General features: G+C 37.0%; 3 protein-coding genes across 4 annotated transcripts; 1 reads left to right on the plus strand and 2 right to left on the minus strand.

The window, feature by feature from the left end:
- Positions 1 to 63: 63 nt before the first annotated feature.
- LOC141904138 (uncharacterized) lies at positions 64 to 5,043 on the minus strand. Its single transcript, XM_074792660.1, has 6 exons — positions 4,911 to 5,043; positions 3,297 to 3,356; positions 2,778 to 2,810; positions 2,353 to 2,660; positions 2,126 to 2,266; positions 64 to 1,850 (listed from the first exon to the last, which is right to left on the minus strand). Exons 2-6 carry the CDS (start codon positions 3,343 to 3,345, stop codon positions 1,602 to 1,604), a joined length of 780 nt encoding a protein of 259 aa, XP_074648761.1. The 5' UTR covers positions 3,346 to 3,356; positions 4,911 to 5,043; the 3' UTR covers positions 64 to 1,601.
- Positions 5,044 to 6,058: 1,015 nt separating this feature from the next.
- LOC141904242 (transmembrane protein 114-like) lies at positions 6,059 to 18,724 on the plus strand. The gene is made up of 4 exons (XM_074792807.1): positions 6,059 to 6,336; positions 13,117 to 13,197; positions 17,156 to 17,293; positions 17,958 to 18,724. Exons 1-4 carry the CDS (start codon positions 6,060 to 6,062, stop codon positions 18,209 to 18,211), a joined length of 750 nt encoding a protein of 249 aa, XP_074648908.1. The 5' UTR covers position 6,059; the 3' UTR covers positions 18,212 to 18,724.
- Positions 18,725 to 20,297: 1,573 nt separating this feature from the next.
- Positions 20,298 to 25,634, minus strand: LOC141903989 (DBH-like monooxygenase protein 1). 2 transcript variants are annotated; one of them, XM_074792417.1, is made up of 13 exons: positions 24,740 to 25,634; positions 24,472 to 24,618; positions 23,173 to 23,355; positions 22,785 to 22,868; positions 22,504 to 22,686; positions 22,318 to 22,420; positions 21,884 to 22,053; positions 21,498 to 21,641; positions 21,224 to 21,262; positions 21,089 to 21,148; positions 20,888 to 21,018; positions 20,608 to 20,785; positions 20,298 to 20,527 (listed from the first exon to the last, which is right to left on the minus strand). In XM_074792417.1, exons 1-13 carry the CDS (start codon positions 25,076 to 25,078, stop codon positions 20,354 to 20,356), a joined length of 1,935 nt encoding a protein of 644 aa, XP_074648518.1. In that variant the 5' UTR covers positions 25,079 to 25,634; the 3' UTR covers positions 20,298 to 20,353. The 2 variants fall into 2 exon arrangements, with proteins under 2 accessions (XP_074648518.1, XP_074648517.1); XM_074792416.1 differs by having other exon boundaries at positions 22,504 to 22,687; positions 22,756 to 22,868.
- Between the last annotated feature and the right edge of the window lie 364 nt (positions 25,635 to 25,998).

The following is a 25,998-nucleotide window of genomic DNA, read 5'->3' on the forward strand; positions in this document are numbered from 1 at the left end:
AATCTATTAAAACAACGAACTTCGAAGATTTAATATTTATTTCATAGATATCGTAAATCACGTAACCTTTTCTTTACATCATAATGATTTTCAGGATTATCACATGGGCGTTAGACAATGTGGACATTGCACTCAGTTCCGAGCAATGGAGGACTTTCAAATTGTCTCAGTGACGTCTTATGTTTACATTTAAAAGGTGCAAAAGAATACCTAGGCAATAAAGCTCTCAAATTTAATGTGAATCATTAATTCTATTCTTTTACTCGAGGAATTATGCTATTTAACTGCGTTCCAGCTGTTAATGTTTTAGATTAAAACGATTAAAGTTCCAACACTTGCGTATAAACTTTATCCTCTTAGGAAAAGTGACGAAAACCGTCGGTACGCTAAGTGGCTTTACGAGTTAGTTCACCTGGCAAGGGATATACTGCCTTAGACAATTTTGATACTTGCGGGGATAGTGCCAAGCCATAGATGAATTAAATTCTTGACCAACCTAAGTGTTGGTCAAAGTAGAGAGTTATCCACTGCCAGGCCTTGACGCTAAATGTGAATGCGCAACACCACATTTGGGTTCGAAAAACTCACAGAAAAAATTCCAAATCAAAACATGATATATCCTTTAACAATATGCTATTTACAATATAGATTAGATACAATATTTAGTGTGATAGAAATTTCGACAATTCGTTCGTTGGTTGTTAAAACGAATCGCAATATCCACCTCCGTTTCATCGAGTGAAACATCCTTGGTTTCATACGAAAATTATCTCGGTAAATTTTCAATACAGTTAACAAATTCTACGTGTATAATATAATGATGGACGTACGTTTAGTGGAATACAAGAAACTACAGGGGCACTGTATAAAGTACATTCACATGGATTACTTCTCTAAGAAGTAGACGTGTTAATATAGAAGAACTACATGAGGTTTTACCAAACATTTCTACATATCACAGATACGCATTGCATGCCCTTCTTTATTGTCATCTCCACAATCAATGTCGAAATACGTTGCCTATGTCAGAAAATCGACGGCGCGACTATTATATTCATATACTACTGTCTTGTAACCGTTTAATGATAGTTTGCAATGATTATTCTTAAACAAACAAAACATCTTTCGGATTGTTTACACGTAGAAAAATACCAAAAATATTAAAATTGGCAATTTATAATCTTAAACTTTTAAAAGTTATTTCCAAATCTCGATGTACCAAATGAGGCAGCAACAAGATTCATCCCAATCAGGTGTTTGTCTTTTCAGGCTGGGTGGTGTAAGGTTTTGAATTTCGAAATTTCCAATTATATACTTCGATTTGAACAAAAATCCTCTATGAGATCGACTTTATCTTTACTTCGCTTTCAAACCCAAACCAATTACCTTACGAACGTCAAATCAAAACAAAATTAATCAATCAAATAAATAAGAGGGGTAATTCCCTATTTCAAGACCAAAACAACGTAAAGTTTAATGTAGCAAAATATGATGCTTCACGTGTAAAAATGTGTCAGCATCTTTCATTTTGTCATACTAATCAGATTGTAGAATTCTGCTCGTGTTTACAACATATCTGAACGGAAATACAATAAATTCAGTTAGAAAGTTGTAAATTTCAGCGCAGCCGATACTACGATAGCAAACAACGATAGGTTATAACGAATTGTCTCGGCCGAACTCTTATAACCCTTTACTTTATTACACTTATCAGTAGCGCAACAGTTTTCTGTCGCTTCAACTCGAGGTGGAGTTTTTGTAACCACCTGGAATCCTATCGCGCAGTTCGTTTTGACATCCTCACAAGATGCTATCAAAGTTGTATTGTTTCCATCGACGATTCTACTCAACTGCAAATTAAAAAAAAACATCAATAATCATCGGAATAAAGAGGTTTTCAGTTTCTAGGCGCCGGCCATTTTGTAGCGGTCCGTCGAGGCCCGATTGTTGCGATAATTTTTTCTCATATTTGAAAAAAAAGTTTTGATTGAACAGTCCCTTGCTTGATTAATTACGATCTACACGGCATTATAATGGAAATGATTATGTAGATTTTTGCTGGCGATTCTTGAATCATTATTATTTGGAAGTATATGAAAATACATAAAAATACCGAGGTACATACCTTGCAGACACCAGTCAAAGCAACGTCACAGGTATGAGATTCATTGACCAATGCTGCTGCTTTATCCGTTATACACGCATAGTTCGGAGTTAGAGTTGCCACCGTGTCACAGGTCAAATTATAACAAGTGATTTTCGTTTTCTATAACGTAGAATATAACAGGAAAGTAGAAAATACATGATTAATTTCTATGGAAATGTGAGAATTTAAGACAAAATATGCCGTACCACTGTAGTGGTTGCAGCCGCTGTAGTACTAATTGCAGTCGTTGAACCAGTCGCAGTACTGGCGGGACTTGCAGTATTTGTGGTACTAGATACACTATCAGTACTAGCGGTACTTGCAGTATTTGTGGTACTAGATACACTATCAGTACTAGCGGTACTTGCAGTATTTGTGGTACTAGATACACTATCAGTACTAGCGGTACTTGCAGTATTTGTGGTACTAGATACACTATCAGTACTAGCGGTACTTGCAGTATTTGTGGTACTAGCGGGACTACTAGAAGTGGGATCAGTGCTAGAGCAATAACCTGAAAGAAAAACAAAATGGAACTCGGAATTCAAGAAATTATTTTCCACTGATACCGAATCGCAGTATAGGCTCAAAACTGCAAAACTGGCACGTGGCCAGCAGATGAAATACTTACCGCCCATGCAAAGCAAGAATATCGATAGCACGGCTAAAACGACAAAACGACAGAACAGTTCGAAATATAATAAAGAGACTAAATCAACAAATACATTATTCATTGAGAGTAAAGGGGTCCCAAACTTTGGAATCAAATTAGTTAATCAATGAAAACCAGTAAAAATTTGAATATTTTCAAATCAAAGATGAAACGCCGTTATGTATCTACTTTGAATTGTTTATCATCCTTTATCCATTTCACTTTAAGCTGCTAAATTTATTTAACATTACTGGTGTATCAATATCTCTGTATTTATCGCAGTTAATTTTGAATAGAAGTTCCCTTTCGGTCAACTACTACTTTTTGTACATTTAGCATTCCTTTTCAAGGTTTCATATTATACAAGCCTTGCTTTTTCTGAAACCCCAGTTTTATATCACAACAGTATGTATTATCTTTCATATTGTACACATTGTTGCAATTCATCTCTGAAATAAATGAATGAATAAATAGTTCGATTGCCCGATTTCAACATACCCGCAAATAAATGCATGACCGCGAGTCCTTTCAGTTTGACAGAGACCATCGTCAGGTGAGCTGAAATTGAAATTATCGTTATGCTTCTATCAAGGACGAAACTGCGCTGTCCGTAGGAGTAAGATAAGGAAAGGAAGATGTGTGCGGTCACTAGAACATTGCCTAGTGAATTCGATTATTTTTCAAAAATGAATAAAAGGGACGAGAAATACGGTAAAATGAAGAATTGAGAAATAGATACATTAAAATTAATGTAATGTTGAAATGCGATCACTCTCTGATCGATCGGCGATTTATTCAATCTACCAATACAGTACTGCCACGAAAAAAGAACCTAGTGACGGTATTAACTCAGTATCTTGGCTTCTACTCTGATGAATATTGTTCTTTCTCGTCGCTAGGGATGCAAAATGAAAATATTTACCTGTCGCTAATGGCAACGTACGAATTGCGGATTTTTATTATGTTCGCTATTATGTTATGCAATTGGGCGACGAATCGGTGAAAGCGTCATGGTAACCGCATTAATAAACACTAGCCGGATTCTTTAATGCATTTTTTGCGTGATTGGAAAGTAGTGGCTTAAGTTTTACAAATAAATGAGACTGCCTCTGTTTTGTAGTAGATATAACCGTTACGGTTAACAAATAGAAACCCACAGTTAGGTCTGTAAAACAGTATATTTTCTTGACAGTTTCGAAGCTATAACCAAGCCCCATCATCAGAAGAACAAAAACGCCAAATTTTATTTGTTAACTCTACGCTGAGATAGATATCAGTTAATTGCAGTCATAACTGTAACGGTATTCGTGGACTGCTATTTTGCAGATAACCAGAGGAAGTATCGCCCAGTATCACCCATCCCCTCCCCTATGCGTTACGTCGCTCAAAGACGCCGAAAATAGTGAAAAATTAGATAAAATCTATAAACAATAAATTTCATGACTCTTAACTCATGTTATAAACATTATTGACAGTAGACAATATGAGCAATGAATACAAGTTATTCTTCAAGGCGTCAACAAACTTTTAGTTTTCATAATGTGATGGTTTTTGCCTCACACAATTTAGTATCGATGCAAATACACTCAAAAACTAGTAATTGAATAAGCTGATAATCGCCGAGACTTTCGATATATTCATATCATAGAACGTTTATCATAGTTATTCGATACCGGCGCTTCAAAATGCTCTCATAATTTCAGATATCAAACTGCTAAGTACGTACTCAAAATCATCGCTTATACCACTTGTCGACACCGATATGAAATTGAATTCTAGTCGATGTTGGCAAAAGACAATTAGAAAATTCGACACTTGTGAATTAACGACCTGAGACAGGAAATGAGACGGGTTGAAATATGTATAGCCTACATAAGTTTATAAAGATAGAATAAATATAGGAAAAATATCGTCAAACCGACGAAGGTGTCAAAAATCTCATCGATCATTCTATCTTATTTTAGAATAATGAAATATCAGAAATGATAATAGAATTATCATAGAATAATTCATTTATATATTATCTAACATAATATCACATTTTATTGTAACTGAGTAAGAATGTTTTCTTTTCGGAGATTAGAATTGATATATCTCTAAATAAGAACCTACCTTTTAATAAACCGATTGTAATGTTCGTTTTTTTTTAGATGAGAGTCCGGGCTTGCAGACTATGTTGTAAAGGTTGATGCAGCGAGTTGCCGTAGCTGGTCACACATGGTTTCCACAACACTATCATAAACCATGAAAATTATTGTAGCTAGTCACGTGATATTGTAACCATAGTAATGGCTAAACAAATCGAATTAAAAAACATCAAAAAGTCGACATCTCGGCGTGCGTGTCTGCGTGTCTGCGTGTGTGCGTGAATCGTTTGGACTGTGTGTAAGCGGTAGATGGCGAATTCGTCGCAAATTTCGATATATTTTTCAATTTGTTTTGAGAAGATATCGAAATCGTTCGTCTTGCGTCCACTAAAGATGATTGAAAAATAGATTTCCTTTCAATCTTCTGCCGGAATTTACAAAAAATTCTTCCGACAAAAATCAAATTGTCACTTTTTGAAGTAAGGAATACGGGATTGTTCATGTTATTATTTTCTTATTTTTCTTAACAAAAATTTTGATTACTTCCCGAATGCTTTCCGTATCAATGAAGGGTTTTTTTCGGTTGCAATTTTAGCAATAACCAAAAGATTTTAGCTAAACGAGGATTTGCATACAATAACTGGCATTCTTCTCTTTCTCAGTACACAGAAGCAAAACAATGTGAATCATCGGTCAGCAATTAGTCTCGAAATTAGTAGGGCCTCTTATTGAGCATCAGGTCCAGATTTCTATTATATGAACATCTACGAACTGTCTCGGATGAATCGAACATTCACTGATAGATTTATCGATCAATTAGCTTTTCATGTCTTATCGATCGATAAGACCGCTAGCTTTATTGATAAGTCGTGTTTAAGTCAGTAGATTCCGTGCTGATTGACTGTTCTGACCCGTTATCCAGCGCAACTCCGACCTTCCGTGTTGCGCTGTCTACTCAATTTCACTCATTAAATGATGGCTGAATGCCACCCTTTTAATAATTTAATGCTTTTATTGATAGTTTTGTGAGATAGCGGCGTGAGGTAGCGGTTTACAGCGGCAACTATGGAAACAATGGACGATCCAATTGAGCGCTGCAGTATGAGTTGAATGTGTTACGGTGGATGGTTTGATGCATCTATCCAACAACCATGCTGCATCGGTTCTCTAGATGATGCGGGCGTCCTGTCGTAAACTTATACAACAAACAAACGAAAATATGGCGTCTTTAAGTTCAATCGAGAAACGCCTGCTGAAAGGATTCATGGTGGCTACTGTGGTTGCATTTTTTGTGATGATTATATCAGTTGCAACTGATTATTGGTTAATTCTGGACCTGAAGACGGGATTTTATCGAAACGCGTCGGATTCTTTTTTGTTGAAATCGTACTCAGGACTATGGAGAATCTGTCGCATTGAAGTGACCAATCATTCTCGCGGATTTCGTAAACGTATGTATTCGTTGATTGTTTGTAAAATTTAAAAAAAAAGAATCGGAGAAGTTTGTTAAAATCATCGGCACATTTGTATCGTCTTGGTTTCACAGTTTTTGTTATATGCGGTCTAATTAAGGACACGGCGCAGGCGTTGGTGAAATATCCTAATTGGTTCAAATCTATATTGCATTAGTTAATTACTAAGATTTCTAATTAATTAAAACTGTTGATTTATTGTTTCACAATTTTGTTTCGTTCATTGCGGTTTAAATAATTAATTTCTATTCAAGTTCACGCAATTTTCATTAGGAAAAACCGTTCAGGATAAAACATCGGGTCGAAATGGTTTTTGAGTGATTTCTAATTTCAATTGAGGAACTTTATATCACGGTATATTCGATAATATGCAATGTGCATTACACGAGGATTTTCAACGCCAGACTGGCTGGTGGAAATAAAAAAACGATGTTATGTGTGAAAACTTAACTGTCTACACAGAATAAGTCATATTCCCTTCAGGCTGTAAAACACACCGTCAGCATCATCCTCATCACTCCGTTATCCCAACATCTTTTATTTTTTCTAGAATTGGTGCCTCTGCAAATACTTCGTATATATGTATTTCTGTGCACAACGGCGCCAGAAGCCAGCTGCAATTAGTTCGATATAGAAACTGACTATCCTTTCTCCAATGGGGATTATCTCAAAAATACATACTAATGCGTATATCTTGTTTGAACTCCTTTGTGTATACCGGGGGTATTGTCTATCGTCCTATGGATGCTTTCGTTTTTTTCCCATGTTTAAACACACGCCATGTGGCCTTTCCTCGAGTTAGTTCGCTGAATAACCTCGTAAAAATCTGCTTAACCGCGGGAATTAACGCGCTAATGATCTAAGTACATAAAGTTCATACAAAAACCACAGGTAAAAACCTAACAATGTAGCTCCGTAATAGCTTATGTTTTATGCACCGTATTGCTACTTTCTAGGGGTTGTAGTACACATCGATATACGTTGATATACGATATATCGGGTCTACCTCCCCTTACTGTTAGCTCGCTATTAAATGGAAAATGAAAAATTGGAAGCAGAGCTTCTGAATGAGAAATCGATACTATTCAAGTCAGTTAGGGAAACGGAGCGGAAACGGTGCATTGCTCGTGGATCGGGCAGAAAATGATGTCATATGTGAGTGATTTATATCAAGTGACGGTTTCTAGGGCTCTTTCAGAATCGACAAATTCTAAACTTAAGCACCGCGAATAATCGACGTCTGCGTACTCTGACGTCATCGTTCGACGTCAAACGTAGAACTTTCTACGAATCCCGAGTCCGACATCCCAAACCGAAATACTGATGCACTTACGCTTATTACTAATGTCACATTCGTACACGACTTGGCTACCTTTGGGAAATTAACATATTGGCCAAGATGTCATTATTTTCAACCGCATGCCGGATGACGTATATTGATAATCGAAGGTCGACAAACTTTGATGGATTCATTTATCTATCAGTGTCTATGATATATATGGTCAGGTTCATTCGTCTTTATCTTGATTATCGGTTATTGTCTCCCGTTGATGAAGATTGGTGTAAATCGATAGCAATCTGCGCAAGCAGTTTAGTTAACGAATTGCTACAGAACCACAGCCTCTTCCAGTAACTGTATCATTTTTGGTCTTGCATTGGCAAGCTGTCACAAAAGCTAATTTTGTCCAGATGAAAATGCTTCGATCTAATATGTATATGCACGTATAAATACATATAAATCTCCATCAGATCGAAAGTAAAAGGCAATGTTGAGTGTCTGTTCTTACGTTGTGGTATGACAGACACAAAAGACAAAACCATAGTGGTTCATTCGAAGCACCCTGAGTAATAGGAAAATGTGGCTTTCAGGCCACAGGGCGAGAGGACGAGTCCTACCCACTCGGGTCCTTCCAACTTTTTTTCTAAATTGATTTTTTTTCTATATAAATGGCGAACAGAAAAAAACCTTCTAAGAGTCAATAAATAGAAGAAAAAATTAATTTAAAGAAGTGGGTAGGACCAGAGTGGGTAAGGACTCGTCCTCTGGCCTGAAAACCACATTTTCCTATTATTAACCTGTAAGCGTGAGGAGCATGCGGTCAGGTTCGTTATTGATTTGATCGGAACTGAATGGGAGTCTGGTCTCAAAAATCTTGAGGCTCAGATATGGCCCCTAGAGCGATTTCCGTTGATACAACAAAGTTCTAAAATTAAATATATATGAACAAATTAGACATGTTTTATGTCGTCATTAGTTGTTAGTCTAACATATATAAGGAATCCCACGCTAATATAACGAAAGATGAAGTACGAAAAGTTTTTTTAAGCTAATAATTATTGATTCGACGTTTCGAGTCTATAACCTAATAGTCTTCATCGGGAAATTTTCGCACTTCATCTTTCTCGTTATATCAGTGCGGCATTCTTTATATATCGTCACAACAAGGACATTGTGTTCCACCAATGGTTGTAAGTCGAACGTTTCAGCTTAATTATCTTTCGAAATAGAAAACGGTTGGGAATATCTATCTATCCCGTGATAAATGTTTCCACCAAAATCGTTTTACCCCATGAACGAGCCTGGGGCAAAGGTTGTTGATATTGATAAAATCGGTTTCGAATATCTCGAAAATTAATTTCAGTAATGATGTAAAGTTAATGCCATCATTTCCTTTCGTTATCTTGACTACGGAATCCAAAGCCCATGATCGTCGCTGCTGCTGCTGCTGCTACTTCTGACTGATCGAGAAAGTCGAACAATCGATTCTCATCATCTTCAGCAATATTTCGACCGATTTATTGCAAATGTTTCGTGCTTGAATAATCACCAGAGACAATGCAAACCAAATAACATTCTAGGAGCCGCACGAGTCCGTTCTGTCGATTAGAAAACCAATTCAATCTAGAATAGACACAAAATCAAATAATTCTTCCGCCTACACATTTCTATGCGATATAGAGATTCGTCTCGGGGGATTAAAACTGATTCTAATTTCTTCAATGATAAACGAAATTCACGGAGAAGGTTAATATACTGTTCTTCTCGAAGGCTGACAGGTGCGAATTCGAGAATAAACAAACTCGTACTTGTAACCTTGCCGACTTAATTACAACGCATTTCATTACTACGTAAATGAAAATAAATTACATTCGACGTTCACGAAGAAACGTTTACAACCAGATACAACTTCCATTTTTAAGATATTTAATATGAGTATCGCCAGAACTGAATCAATGATGTTTCGTATCATTTGTTAGTCCAAACCTCAATTTTTGCCACTGTTAAGTAAGTTACTCCGTCGGTGGCCGCCCTTTCTACCTCTCAGTATTTTTAGTATATGCACAGTTTATCAGTTATATCCTTTCTGACAACGTAAGTCTGCATAACTCCTTGAACTTCCTTTCGTTTTCGACGAAACAGAAGCGGATCCTTGAAGCATCGCCTGAGTTAAGTGGTGTGGGAAGTTTAAAATAGATAAACACTGTTGAGATCGAGTGAAAAAGTTGTGCAAAAAAGGAATTAAAAGCTAAGACGTCAATCTTGTCATGAACACGATCATAAACACGCTCAAAGTAATCTGCAATATTATCATTGAATATGGCTTTTGAATGCGGAGCCCCGTGCTGTACTTACAATGATTAACACAACTCATCGTAATAGATCAGGAATTAGCTGTAATGTTTTGATAAAATTTCTAAGTATTAACTTCAGCTGTAATCGTTCTATATTATTTGTAAAGATGTAATGTGCATATCGTGTATATGTATTTACATTAGTAGATATATTTCACGGAAGGCCGCGCTCGTATATTCATCATAAAGCTATGTAAAACTCTGTTGCTTACATGGTCTTCATGGCGATGCAGCCGGTGTAGTTTAACGGTTAGAGCTAATCGTCTGGATTATTTTTATCACTTTCTTCTAACGGAGTAGCAGCGCTATTTGTTTTCTGAGCCATCGAGAAAGAATCTACCTGACATTGGCAGATGCCGGCTTTATCTGAGAGAGCGAAGGAACAATATAACGCCACGTTTCACGTGATTTATGAGAGGGAACCTGCCTGCCGATAGAGTCTTCTTTTTGCCTTTTTTTGTGCGAAGCATTAATGAAAATCCTGGTCACTTTTTGCCTCCAGCGGCTGTCTATGAAAAATACTAGAAATTGATCTCGGCGCGCGTTTATTGGGTCCAACGGTTGGATGAATCAGCGATGAAATGGTTCATCACTTTTGACACACACGGGGTCGATCATAGCACCTTCCTTTATTGAATATGCATGCAATTGTTTTTTGCCACAAAAACCTATTTGTTTTTCTTTTTGTTAGGCAATAACTCACAGAAAAACTGAATTGTTTACTCGGTTTATTCTCCCCTAGGAAAGGTGACCCTTGCGTTCATCGGTGCACGATGCAGGGTACCAGCTTAGTTCACCCATGGACGTATAAACTAGTTTATACGTCCATGGTTCATCGAGCTTACGTAGATGATACCAATTGTGATTGTGGCCATTTGCTGCTATTGACGAGAACGGTGCAAAGCCACTCATGATTTAAATTCTTCACCTGTAAAAGTATTAGTCGTATAGAGAGGTCATTGATGAAGCCGTATTTGAGCACCACTGGCTGAAAACGGCAGTGCAACGGGCACGATTTAGGTTCGAACCCTTCGTAACGTAGATTTCTACCGAACGCAAGACGCAAGGAGAGCCGTTAACTATCAAATATATATATATATTCGTAGACGATATTATCAAAACATTTATATTTTTATCCTTTGTTATCCTCTCGCTTGAGTTGATTGATGCGGCAATACTTCGTGAAATTATTCACGCACTACGTGTGGTGAATAATATCGCTCGAACGGTCCATCCATTTTATGTATGTTCTACCCAAAAAGATATATGGGTATAATGGAATGGCGTTATTGTTTCTCCACTCAAACTGCACCAGCGATAGATACCCCCCACACACACTAATAACGCCCATATCTTCCGTTTTAAAGGACGACTGAATGGTTTTTTCCCGAATCATCCATTAAGGCGTAAAATGATATTCAATTCAAATGGCCTCAGATGTATTTGTTATGAATTCGAATACTTTTTAAAAGGCTTGTGACAAATAGGTGAATTTCTTCGGCGAATCTTTCGCCATATAATTCGCCTGCTATCTGATTCACGAGACCAAGTTTGACACATTTAGGCGAAATGATGATTAAGTTTTTATTTCGTACAAAAAGTACAGACTGGTAGAGGAAAAAAGAAAGTGCAAAAATACAACCAAAAAATCTACATTCACATGATAAAACGTATTTACAATCTGGATAGTTTACGGGTATGGATTCGAAAGGTGCAACTCTTATAAACTAGCTTAACAGATACAATAGTTTCCTGAGAAGAGACGAAAAGATTCGTCGAATGATTCATATTTTCGCCGAATTTATTCAGAATCGCGCAATATTTCAGTAGCGTTCTCGACTCCACCGTGAATGCGAAGGCATTTTCGTGATATATTATGTTTTGCTTTTAATAAACACTGAGCAGCGCGCCAGATTCTAATGAACCTTTATTCCAATATGCTGTCAAAGATCAAACGAGTGGATTACGCAGGCACTGTGATTGATTTATTCTAATACTCTTATAACCAGTAATTCGACAATAATTGAGTAGCTGATTCATTGCGTATGCATCAATAAAGTCGTCGACAGTATCCCAACGACTGGGATTCTCGCGGCTTATGGAGTCGATCCCGAAAATTCCCTCCTGCAAACAATTCTCTTCGTTCATTCTTCGCAGGTGCTGTCCGTTGATTTGGGAAATGTTTTTTTTCTGATGAAAATATAATTTTTTGATAATAGTGCTCTTGTGTAATCATTGATACAGCCGGATATATTAAACGGTATTCCACTCCGTTTGAAAGTTATGTAAACTACTTATTTCCCGTGACATTCGCGGCTTAATTTCCATAATGGCCGCGAAGACTAATTACCATCCTTCGACGGGCAATCACAACCTACGCAGAGTACTCAGTTATTAGTATCTATCATTAATTAGCCGCCTCCGTATTAAAAACACTACACCATCATCAGATTCTGGGAAATTCTTTATTTTGAAATCTGTTAGAGCCATCAGTTTGATTGGGAATCTAATATGTTTTTACCGATAGAAAGCTGTGGTTGTTTTTTTTTCAATTAGATACGTTTAACATTCATGTGGTAATGACTAAGCACGTATACGATTTTTTTAGATAATTCGATAATCTTCAGGTTTTGTTTGCGCCTTACGTGTATTTCTTTGTTCTTTGTATTTCTATAAAAAAGCATTTCTCATTTCTTTCTCCAATCTATCGACTGTTCTTCCGTTAATCATTTCTCTTCTTTGTTTCTTCTGATTATAAATAAACAGAAAATATGGTGTTATTCAAACGTATATAAATAGTGTACATAATCTTATGCGAAAATATCTTTATCATCGTCTCCTTTATCTTTGTAAAAATGTTGTTATTGTGTGGTTCGATATAGCGATCAATACACACAGGTTTACAAGATGAAATGGGAGAAAACTTCATCGATGAACCCTGACTGTAATTGTAGCCTGTCCTACGTTATACTGGTGTCGAGTAATGAGCAATTTTCGCTAATGAAATATCACAACCCTAAAGTAATTTTCTGCGCGAGCAAATGGATCGATATCAATAAAAAACTTTACCGAGTTAAGTGTTTACGCTTTATCGTTTTTTCTGTATTGATGAATAAATATTTTCAGATGAACGATGCAGTCCGTTGAAATTCTATCCGAGCTATAAAGAGGTCGAGAACAACCCCGAAATTGATTATGGCATATTAAGTGAGTATAATGAGTATTGGTGATGGCTATCTCGGTAGTGTTTGAGCATGAGTTCCACGCTTTATCCAAGATGTATTCGTGCTCTCTCGAATTCCCTCGACAGACGACATTAAAATCTCTGCATGAATAACCTATTACATGACGTCATACAACTATTCGTACCCCAGTCTCCCATGTGTGCTCCATAGTCACCTAAAACTGTCATCTCGAATTCTCGCGAGTATATTTCGCTAAATACGATTTCTAATCGAAATACGATGCATCAATTTAAGCTTTCTCGACACAAACTGCCCCTCTGAAAATGAATTTAATTAAATTGCATTCCAATGACTAATTCATTGCACCGACGACGCTGTTTAGATTATTGACAAGATGTAATCGCATAATTCAAATGCAAATAATTCAAAAGCCTTGTGTATGGTAATAAATAAATGCGCTATAATTTTATGTATTACCGCCACAGCCTTGTATAAAAGGAATGGATAATTTAAAAAACGCTGGAACTCCTCGTTGATTTTTTTTCCATGAATTATTTTTTTCTGCATTTTTCAAAAAAGCTTTATATTTAGTTAACCTGGCATACGGACGATAAGATATTGTCGCGATGGCCACTGGTCGCTAGTGACAAGATACCACAGTGTTCACGGATGATTTGAATTCTTGACCTACGATGTGTTAGTCGTTAAGAGACATCGATGAAGCCGCATTGAGCACCCACTGCCAGACTTCCTCGATCTAAGATAAGTTGCAACGACCGGGATTTAGGTTGAAGCCCTCGGTGCAATAAACAAGTTTTTTCCAAAAGATTTCGACAAAGATGAAAATGATTTACATGCTTCCACTCTGCGAAGAAAAGAATCGTTTTGAGCCCTGAAATAAGAGGGTATTGATTCTAGATAAATTTGTGCGTACAAATTTTATGCAAATACGTTCTTTTTCCTGCAATCGAAGCACCGTGAAACCTCGTTGGTCGCGCGAGATGCGGTACTTAAAACGGGACATAACTTCAATTTATTGCAGACGATTTGCTTTTAATTTACGACTCATTGCTTTCGATGCCCGATGAAATTTACAATGTGAAGATTGCGTTAAAATTACCGTGTTGACATTTTGTATAGAAATTTCCGCTCCACCGAATATCGTCTACACATTTGCCGATATTATTACTTCACAGAACGCATGTTTCCACGAAACGATCGTCTTAATAATCCCTGTAACTGACTAACAACTAAAGCCCACATTCTCATCTTATCGAGCTTTTAGTGAATGCTTTAAGTGAATTTGAAATATCTGAGAAATCTGATAATATGTACAAACATATACATGTAGTTTGGAAATGTAGGTAAAAATCCCCCGGTAAAAATCCAGATCATTTACTACATGTGTTTAATACATATACCACTAATTAACCTATTTTCATATAAACCGAACTCGGAGGCAATTCTACCAGGGGAAACATATATACATTGGGTTTATCGGGTGATCTTTAACGGGAGGGGGATTTTTACTTGTTACCATGTTTTGGTTATCGAAACACGCAAACTAAGCATGTACATACAGACAATGATGATGATGATATAACTATTTTGAAGAAACAAATTCGATAGTAGCGGTGTTATACACGAACACCAACGAGGATATAGTCTAACACACGGCAATCCATAATATTTCTGTAATGTAACATGCAACTCACACTTAATAGATAATAATGCATAGCTTTGTTGTTTCATATTCTTAAATACCTGTATCTCATCAAATCTGCATGCATAGACATAGGCCACGGTATGTATTCTATTCCGCTCTAAATGTAGAATTTCGATATTACTTTTTAGCTATCTAACAATTCCCCTTTAGAAAAAAGGCATTTTATTTGGAAAATCGAGATGAAAAATCTGATAAAATCTGATAAATTTATCGAACACGTTCCATCAATTAACACGGGCCATCAAAGCAGGTTTTATCGTAAAAGCTCAACGAATTCGGTAAATACAAATTTAAAAATTTGTATTTTTTCATATAGAGTGCCTTGATTTTGTTCTGATGGATGTTCTATTTCACCTCTACTGATTTACTTCTTGCCTTTCGATCTCAAACATGCACTTCATTTACCCGAGCACGATCTACAAAAAACAACATTAGTAGATCACTTCATTTTATTCAGCGCGAGTTTTTTGCTTGTTTGTTGGTAAATTTTCTCATCGGCTTTCGACTGAATGCCATGGCCGTCTGATATTTCACGAATAAAAACGTACGTATGAATTCACCCGTGTTTTCGATTGAAAAGTCATTAATCTGATAATCTAACTTTTTTCCGAGACAAAATCTATCATTCGTCGAGGATTTCCGGAAATATCCACGTAAACGTGTGGGCGGTTTGCAGTAAAAAGCGTACACATCTCCTCTTACACTCGATACCGAGTCCTCCTCGTCAGGTGTACCGCGCGCTATCGCGAATATTGTAGTAGGAAATTACGGGAGAACCAGTTATTAGCCGCATTCGGTATAAAACACCTGGGTCCGTGGCAACTCGGATATTCCATCACTGATTTGTCATTTTATCTGAGAGCTCTTTGTCATTCATGCTCGGTTGAGGGGGTTTTACCGTTTACTCGCCGCAAACGTGTTGAGAGTTACGGTTATCACCGAACGCGTCTACGAGTAAAAAGAGCCCTTTGCTCTATTTGTACAGTGGAGCTGTAAGGACCCGAGAGTTTGTCTCGTCGATGATGCACCGTTACATTCCAAAATACGTCGATTAAGTACGTGCTGCTTAGTAATTAGACTCATATTTGCAGTAATGAGACTGACTCGATGATGAGAAAGATCATTATAAAATCCAATTACAAACCGATACTTCGTACTAACTGAAGCCATAGTCATCATAGTTGCTATCACTAGAAGAAGCGCATTGTGCCATTCGCCTACTGCGTGTATATTTTAGCATTACCGATTAAATTCGTTTTAACGAGTGTCATCGTCTTCTTTGATGAAAATCTAGGCATAAAATTCATTTCATTCGATAAGCGCATTACAGAATTACTGAAGTCGAGCATGAATAGACTCAACAATTTCTGACTTCGGAAATAAAGAGAATTTCATGCGAGCGAATTATAACATCATATCGATCATTCGCCTTGGGTATCTCATAAAAATGTTTGAAAATTAATATTTTTTGTCTATTCCGTAATTCGTATTGTAGGGTGGCAGTTAATAGATGCAATATCATTAGAGAGCGGGTTTTGAAACATTCATTCTGTCGAATGTTATTAGATTTATTTGCCATCAGTCAAACGAATTCGATGTATCCCATATTGAAATCGTTTTCGTGGACTCTAGAAATATAAACTGGTATCAAACACCATCGTTTGAATAATGTTTTTAGTATATCATGCATGTGTTTGATCGTGTTGCATGCGTGTATGGTGTGAACCACGAATTTTACATCCCACATCTCATTGTAACATATCATTTGCATATATCCTTACGGTGGGATTCGTCTTAAGTTAAAATACTCTATTGTAAGCCAGTTCTACAATCAGGGGCGGATCTAGGATTTATTCAAGGGGATACAGAGAGAAAAAGGACAACTATACTTTATAGACGGTGCTGTGCATGCACCAGAAATGCGATGCCCGTCTGGGGCCCTCAGATAATTTCGAGCAACTATAGACTCACTTTAGTGAATTTTCGGGCTGATCTCATTATCTACTATTGGCAACTTTGAAACTATAGATGTAAACATAAAAACGTATTGAAAAAATTGGGGCGAGAAAAGAAGAGGACTTGGAATATTCTAGGGGGGGGGGGCGCACCCCCTTCTGGATCCGCCCCTGATAACGTACCTTTCGGTAAAGATTGCGATCTTCGCTAGAAATGGGCTGATGTAGATTTTCTTGAACAGAGCCACACGGGTTCTCATTCTCAATCAAATGATGGCATATTTCTTTATTTCATTTAGATTACAGTCGTACAGTGACGGCATTTGCTATAATGAGTTTGGTGCTGATGATAATGGGTTGCGGCTTCGCGTTGTACACTTTCTGGGAGCCACGATACATGTTCAAACGACTTGCCGCCTTTCTACATATCATGTCTGGTAACTACAACATGTCGAACTAGTATTTACTTATTGTTCATTTGTTTATGGTAAAATTAGATTTCAAACTTGCTCCTAAATATCTCTGTGACCTCATATTCATGTCCCTTGCCGTCCTCTCCGTTCTTCTGCCTTTATCTCACTGACAGTCCATAGATACAATAGAAAGCCTTTCGGTTCTCGAGCCTTTTCCATCAATGGCCCGACCCTGTGGAATCAGCTTCCTGGAGACATCCGGTCTGCAACATCTTTGGAGTTCTTCAGGAGGCAACTTAAACATTTCCTCTTTAATGAGGCTTTTATGTGAAGCGCTCTGAGCAGTTTTTTTATGAACTGGATTTAGCGCTATATAAGAGACTTATTATTATTATTATTATTATTATTATTATTATTATTATTATTATTATTATTATTATTATTATTATTATTATTATTATTATTATTATTATTATTATTATTATTATTATTATTATTATTATTATTATTATTATTATTATTATTATTATTATTATTATTATTATTATTATTATTATTATTATTATTATTATTATTATTATTATTATTATTATTATTATTATTATTATTATTATTATTATTATTATTATTATTATTAGACTTGTTTCAAATTCAAAAAATTTCAAGTCTTTCCATTTATTCTTTTTAGCTGTTTGTGTATTGGTTTGTATCGAGGTGCTGATGACATCTATGGAGTATACTGCTGAACATCTACCGGCGAGGTTTCCCAAGACGGCCTATCTTCACTACGGGTTTTCATTCGGTTTCGCTTGGATCGTTTTCCTCGTGTATCTATCGGCAGGTGCCGTGTTCCTTTTCGCGTCGCGCAAGCGCAAAGGAGAAAATGCGCCGTCTGAAACTGTCGCCGAAGCGAACGAACCTCTGCATCTGGGGCGAGTATGAAAGCCGAGAAATTCATACTCATGCGCTGTAAACATCTACGACGTCGCCCGTTTGTGTTTTCGACGACGGCGATCGGAAATCCAAAAAAATTATTTTCTCTAGATTTTACGAGGGACCGCTCGTAATTCGATTTCAGATTTCCAGCGCACGAACGTAAACATCACCAGAACAGATGATACTGCTCCGGCGCGTGCTCGTTTATAAAACTTGATGAAACATTACATGAATCCATTTCGAAAAAGACGCGAACGCCGGCTGAACTGAAATCACTCAATATTACAACGAAATACATAGTCACGCACGGTGAGGAAACGTCATACGGTCGTTTGTAGCAATGGCGCGAGCGAAATTATTTTTCTAACAAATCGTTTATATTTTACTGGCAAACGCTGCTTCGGGAACGTCATAATCGGGTCTAAGCGGTTATCATTAGATTCGGGAATCGATCACTGTGATCTACCCGAAGAAACTTCCCGATTTTATTTCAAAGCCTTGTTATTATATTCCTAAAAAAACATGCAGCTTTTTAATCAAAATTTTTATATAAATGGTCGTAAATACGAACATAGATACTGAATATATATGTATATATATATATATATTATACATTGTGTAATATGAATTTAAAATGATTAAAACATTTTTAACCCTTTTATTATCTATTATCCATCATGTTAACCGTTAAATCCGTAAATATATATCGTAGCGCATTTCATTGGAATCATGTATGTTTCCTTCAAGAGTCAACTACCCACGCACAGTCTATGTATAAATATATCAAAGTTCCGAGTTGGTGTTTTTTGTTCGTGAAATATTTTCTAACTGTTTGTTTCTATGCAAATTGATTTCGAGGAAATCATCGACAAAAAAACCTAACGCCGGAATCAAATTCCGATGCTTACGAGAATTATTGAATAAACCTTATTAGAAATAGTCATCAATTAGATTGAAACCTTTTCAAGCAAGGAATCTTTGATCCATATGAATCAAATTGACATAACAAATGTAATTTACAATTTGTCATTAAAATTTCAACTTTCAGCTTCATATTTCAATGTGTTGTATGACGATATTGTATACCATACCATATTTCAATTATATCGTACAAAAACTATCGAGCTAAATTGATTTTTAACCTAGATTTATGTTGTTAAGAAACGTAGATGCATCATTCAACGTATGTTATATGACATGAACTGCTGTTTTGCTGATATCGTCAAGAATTTGTTTTCATCATTGAAAACGCTTGTCGCGACTTAAGATTGGCTCTTCCCATCAAATACATCGTCAAATTTGTCGATCTCTTCCAAGATATTTTCAAAATGTTGCCTTGCAAAAACAATTGGTTATCGTTAAACTTCGTCGTTTTTTAGATTGGGTAATAGGCCTGCGGCTAGGAATGTTGTGTATGAGGAAGTTTTAGTGTAGGTTTCAACTGAACCCGCTGCACAGGTCACAACGTGTCCTTCATGTGATGCAATATTATTGTCTCTCAAGTTCACAATTTTTCAAATTTTAATAAAAATCGTTTCATTACAAGTTTTATGAATTATATCGAACGTCTTCAATGTGTTGTTTATTCTCGTCACGTCTCGGCTCCAAACTCTGATCGGCCTCACTAGCAGCCCGCCAGTAGATCCACTTCCGGTTCGACGTCATGAAGGCTTTTTGGTTTAGCTAAATTCGAATCAAATTCGATAAATTCGAAAGGATTTGTATATCTAATCGTTTTTCGTAAATGAGTCGAACCAATTTGTATATAAATTTGAGGTCACGACTCGAAAAGAAAATGGGGTCAGTGGTGACCGAATTATTGATAGAGTATAAAATGGTCGAAGAAGACGGATTTAGCTCTCTAAATCGTCACCAACTTGCTGGCCGAGCAAGTTAGTCAATTTGATAAATCGCTCTTCTAAACCGTGTCCATAAACGAGTTGATTTACCAAAGCGGATTCACTAAACCGCGAGTCGATTCAGTTTCGTAGAAACGCCTATAAGACAGCAACTATATCAGGCGAACGCTGAGTTTTAAGAACATTATAATTATGTATAACTGTATTAAATAAATTAAAGCATTATATCTCGTAACAGTAAATTGCGATAAAAAAAATCCTGCAAGTTTTGTTTTTCATTTTACGTCGATTATTGCATTACAGGGATGATGATCAGGAGAATCAGTAACGATGAAATACTCGTGCGACCTCTATTGGCCGCAGAAGACAAACGCGATCTAAATCCGTACGAAACAGGCTGCGAACACGTGGTGTTGTTAACATACGGGTATTTTATTCGAATTTTCGGCCGATACGTCGTTTTCTGGAAGAATAGAAAATTGATCGAGTGATCAACAACGATCCGATAAGTTTTTTTCGAAAATATCTAAAATAGCCACCTACCGGCGAAACCATAGGACCTGCACCGCCCCCTATTTGTTCACAATACTCCCTGTACTGTGGAACAGCGTCGAGAACTTTCTGGAATTTTTTCGTCTCTTTATTCGTCCATTTGATTCGATTGAAATAGGAAAACATGTTATTTGTCTTTTGTGTCGGATCAAAATTAATTTCTCCGCTTCTACAAAAACCAACACAAGAATTTCAATTTAACGGAGCTTAATTCGACAATTTCAAACATATTCTATATGATGACTTCTATTATACATGGCGTGTCCCGCACCTGACTTTGTCGACGACGTATTTTTTGATAGGCAGCCACTCGTACATCGTACTTAAACATTTAGTCAACTTGATTTTCGGGTAATACATCAAAAAGTGTATACACATTTCATCGCGTGTTGACGTACCGCCCTGAAATATTCACATTTACATATACAATAATTATCGCAGATAAGCGGCATTATCGAGCTTCATTACTTACCAATGTAAAGTTAGTTCGTCTGGATGTTCTGTAGGTACAAGTACTGATCAAATGATCGCCCTGAAAATAAGGAAATTTATCCTAAAAAAAGCTCGTTCTCTTATAAAACATTTACGGTAAACAATTAACACTCACAGGCAAAACCTTAATCTGTTTCGGTAAAAGACGGAATTGCTGGAAATATAAATACATTCTATCAGAATTGTAACGCGGTTTGAATGTGGCGAAAGTTGCCACTGAGTCACCGGAGAAATATGATTGAACATGCATCACGAATAGTTATTTAAAAAGGGAAGAAATGAACAAACAAAAGTGCCCTTACAAGATGGCGGCTAGAAACTTTGTGTGTTTAAATGTGACTTCGTAGCATTGGATTCTGAAGTCAAGGAAAGATGTATTTGAATTATACCTGATAGTTGAAGTCGTAATGATTATCTCTGGCAATTTCTGGCAACTCGCGGCCATTTCTGACGTGTTTCATCCAGATGCGATGTCCCGACGTGTGTGTATGTAACATTACAGCTAACAGGTTTATACCGTTTACCGGAATATACTGAAAAACAAACAAGCTCCATACGATTCCGGAAAAACCGAGCTGCAGAAAGAGTTAGAGAGCGATGATTAACAGCATCGTAAAAATGTCCAGTTGTTTTATTTTTTGATAGAAAAACGTTATGTTTACAACTAAAGGACAACGATTTATCGTAACGCGTAGTAAATATAGTCACGTGAATTACAGCTACATCGTCGGAAGAACTGAGTCACTTGGTCTATAGCGTCATGGGTCCCACTTACCTTCCCAGTACAAGATCCTGAACAGTAGTTATCGACTCTAAACTCTTTCGCTTTAGGCGGAATTAGCATCGGAGGCCACCAGACTGTATGACCAACTTCCAAAACACCTGCATCGTGTTGTCGCAGCCGTTCTGTGTAGTAAAACCTCAAACCAGATTGATCACGAATCCCTACAAAAAATGGAACGAATAAATTTTGGATTCGCTATTTTTATTCCGCAAAGAACATTCAAACTTTACAAAATGTTTCTGGGGTGTTTACTCGAACCGGAACCGAAATCTGTAGTTAGCACACACACAAAATCTGTAATATCGACTGAACGTCATCCAACATGACCAACATTCGAATTCCTATTGTTTCGTTTCCGTCAGGTTGGTTTGTAAGGAACAACAGCGAATCAAATCAACAAGAAATTATCTAAACATTTAAACTACCTTTTTTCATTCTTGGATTGTCGTAGTGAACTTCGAATAACATATAACGCGCGGGATCGTCACCCCCGAGGGGGTATCCCACATTCACAGGAAATACTAATCCCTAAAAGAAATAATTCGTATAAAACATTTCCAACATTTTTTCATGAATGATAATTATTCCGCCGTGTTGTTTATTGTTGTTACCTTCATTCCTATTGCATAAGCGAACATCACTACCTCGCAAGTCGATACATTGGCGGGCATCATTTGATCGTACAGACATTGACGCCCGGATCGAGAACTGAAGTGACTGACGAAACTACTGCATAAATACACCAATATATGATGAACTAAAGACTCGTGACCGGGCTGAATCAACGGTTTTATCTGAATCGATAGAGACGAATTGGGAGAGTAAAAATGGTGTTAGTTAGAGCTATGCCTTGTGAATAGTAAAATGGCATATTGAAAACAACACGACTTACCTCAATTACGTGCACTTTTTTACTGAATTCCGGTAATTTAAATTGTTTGCACCAATATATTGTATCTTTATGCGGTAAATTATCCTTAAATTCAAGATTTATTCTCGTAAGATATTTAATAATAATAATAATAATAATAATAATAATTTTATTTCCACAATAAATTACAACATGTCATAGATATGGGATATCCGAGAATATACAAATATGAAATATTTTAATATAATTTGGAGGGGATTAGATGAAGGCAATGAAGGCTTATATAATATTTATGAAAAATACACGTAGTTTCCTTCAGCCGATATTTGGAACTATTTGGAGAAAAACTTGCGTAAGTCATCACCACCGAGCTGATATTGACTAGTGATACTACCGCACCGATACTTACCGAATCCATTCTGACATCGAAGTATTTCATGTAAAGTTCACGGTGTATTTGTAATTGTACCGGTCTGTTATAGTCGAGTAATGTCAAACTGATCGAACCTCGGTTTTTTCCGTGATAAGGAAATGTAATGAAAGATTCCGGGTCTTTATCTCCCCACGCGTATATTATGCGACTAGTTCCGTACTGAAATAAAGAAGCTGGAGTTTTGATTGATTGAGTTTTGAACCGTTTTGAACCGTTCTGGGCCGTGAAACATTAAGAATATATCCTTCGATTCAGAGTGTGCTTAGCCATATATAAAAATCACATTTCCTCTGATTTAGGATCAGGACGATTCGTAAACTAGCACATTTTTATCACGTTTTAAAACAATCTTAGCTGAAAATTATTGGGTTAATGCTATGGTTCTGGCAGATATTCCCAATTCTATAAATGTCAGCCAAAAAGCTATGACTCAAATCTGGTGGGTTCACGAGGTACATTATTTATCTGTATTTAGGTGTACACTGGCGGCCCCGGAGAGGGTAAAAGAGGTTGAATGCGAGGGCAAATATATCGTCAAAATCATTTTATTGACCTCGCTACCGATAATAAAAATCACCTAATAAAAAATACGCCGTCGGTAACCGTCTGATTCATACAAAACTACGTAAACTGATCCACCTGATGATGGCTGTTAGTTAACTGCCGAAACGTTGTGATTTCAAAATAATAAATTCTATCGTACAATTTAATTCGAAGTGTGGGATTTCTTCATTCATCTACGTAAACAAAAATGGAAATTTCTCGCGTGAATATATGCGCGGATTTGTCGTTGAAATTTCTGGAATAAGCCAGAATAGGATTTTGAAGTATATTTCTATACGTTAGGTAAATATTTCATGAGCAAGACGCTATAGGCACCTTCGGCAAGCGAGGTTTCTAATTTGATGATATAAAGAAAATAAATTCTCAGATCAGACATTAGGATGGAAGGTTTTATGTATTGTACTTCAAATTCCTGCCTGTAGCCAGATCACTGATACTTTGATATATGGCAGTTTTTATCGGGTAGATTTGAAGATGTTGATGATATAGTTTGCTACAGTAGCAGGCTGGGATGCTGACTTTCATCTTAGTAAAGCTTTGTAACATTAAATGTATCTTTCATCTCCAGATGAGTGATGCTGTTAAATTATAACTGCCCTGAAGATAATTTCTTTCCGTTTGAACTGCGCACATCAAAAATATATGTTATCGCTTTAAAAAAAAAATGCAACCTTGCACGAAACAAAAAAAAGAAATACATTTATATCTAACCTTTATTTGTTGGTCATTATCATCGCAGGGAAGTAATTTTCGTCGGAATTTAAACATTGTGAAATGTTCATTTTCGCCTGATGCGAGTAAGTGATAATCCTGACTCGTGTCGATCTTAGGACGATAGCGTCCAGACGCGTGCATATCCTAAACACAATAATACAATGGAGAAAGAAATTATGAATTATTTCACGGGATTCTTTTATACATCAGAAATCATCCGGGAATTACGACCATGTATCTAATTATTTCTGTTCTCGTAACCGACCTGAAAATGAACGTGTCCGCTGTTTGTGACCCATCCAACGACCATATCAGCACCTTTCATTCCTCCGTGACTTGATAAACCGAACCCCAGCCAGCCCGTCGTCCTCGCGTGAAGCTCGAACGTCATCGATTCTTCGTCGAAATCCCAGAACAAATAGATCTTACCCCGGGCCAGTGTGTGTTTGTTGATGTAACTGCGAGTCGGTCGCGGGATCGGCTCCTCCGATGAGAAGTGTCTGCTTGACGGTGAATTGATGTGCGCGAAACGGTCAGAGTTGCACAGTTCACACATCCACAATCCGTATATCGATAGAAAGATTAAATATTGTCCGGAATACATAGTTTTAAGAGTAAAACTGAATCGAGAATCAGAGAACAATGCGCTGATACCACTCACTCTGTTCAGAGATTGTTATTCGTTGCTCGAATGAATTCGTCGAATATTTCGACGCGCGGTTTTCTGGTCATAAAAACATAAAAACAGCAATAAATCCAATTCTCTAAATGACAATAACGCGTATTATGCGCTTTGAATATGAAATAACAACTTCTCTCAAACTCGCGCTTCAAAATTGTGCGTAAAATCTTTTTTCAACAGTAACGCGATATTCGGCTTGTTTTATAAATTCGATATATTTAACAATTTGCCGGAAACTGGTTCGATGCTCGTAGGCGTCGGTTCGCATGTGATGAGGTTCTAACCGCATCGGCGCACAACGACCGAGTCCTGAATATCCATCATCCGTTCTATGTTGCTTTTCGAGAATGAAACCCGCGCAAAAAAATCTCTACCAGATTTTAATGGTTTGATAACAAAACATTTATTTCGCAAACGTTCGATTCGATGGACGTTAGAACAGCAATTAGCGGCTAAAAACGTCTGCGTTACATCTCGGCGTTCGTTGCGCACTTCGCCGCCGAGCGGGATCTAAACCGGGGCCGAATTCGTCTGATCTCCGGCTGCTTTCCACCGTAAACAGGTCAACGTTTTTACGACACGATGCGGATGAAAGTAGCGGGAACGATAAACAACCAAGCGGGTTTATCATTAATTCGTGGAGTTTGCTGTTGCATTTGCTTAATCAAAGGCCGCCTAAACAAGCAGCCTTTGATATCTTAATTTCTGAATATATGTTATGCGGAAATCGTACAGTGCGAAACTATCCTTTTGATCTTCACTTTTCTTAAAAATTGATGTCTATTCGATTCCGCTCAGTCGCCGTAGTACAATTTTATGATTCTAATATCTGAACACTGCCG

The sequence above is a fragment of the Tubulanus polymorphus genome, chromosome 4, assembly GCF_964204645.1.
Source record: "Tubulanus polymorphus chromosome 4, tnTubPoly1.2, whole genome shotgun sequence".
Classification (NCBI taxonomy): Eukaryota; Metazoa; Nemertea; class Palaeonemertea; order Tubulaniformes; family Tubulanidae; genus Tubulanus; species Tubulanus polymorphus.

Excerpts from the sequence above, each read along its gene's own strand:
- LOC141904138 (XM_074792660.1), bottom strand. The coding sequence starts at position 3,345 with ATGGTCTCTGTCAAACTGAAAGGACTCGCGGTCATGCATTTATTTGCG. Across the intron at positions 2,811-3,296 it reads GGTCATGCATTTATTTGCGG|CCGTGCTATCGATATTCTTG; the intron begins GTATGTTGAAAT and ends TTGTCGTTTTAG. Across the intron at positions 1,851-2,125 it reads CTTTGACTGGTGTCTGCAAG|TTGAGTAGAATCGTCGATGG; the intron begins GTATGTACCTCG and ends TTTAATTTGCAG.
- LOC141904242 (XM_074792807.1), top strand. The coding sequence starts at position 6,060 with ATGCGGGCGTCCTGTCGTAAACTTATACAACAAACAAACGAAAATATG. Across the intron at positions 6,337-13,116 it reads TTCTCGCGGATTTCGTAAAC|ATGAACGATGCAGTCCGTTG; the intron begins GTATGTATTCGT and ends AAATATTTTCAG. Across the intron at positions 17,294-17,957 it reads CTTTCTACATATCATGTCTG|CTGTTTGTGTATTGGTTTGT; the intron begins GTAACTACAACA and ends TATTCTTTTTAG.
- LOC141903989 (XM_074792416.1), bottom strand. The coding sequence starts at position 25,078 with ATGTATTCCGGACAATATTTAATCTTTCTATCGATATACGGATTGTGG. Across the intron at positions 22,869-23,172 it reads TCGATGTCAGAATGGATTCG|GATAATTTACCGCATAAAGA; the intron begins GTAAGTATCGGT and ends CTTGAATTTAAG. Across the intron at positions 20,528-20,607 it reads CAGGTCCTATGGTTTCGCCG|AAAACGACGTATCGGCCGAA; the intron begins GTAGGTGGCTAT and ends CTATTCTTCCAG.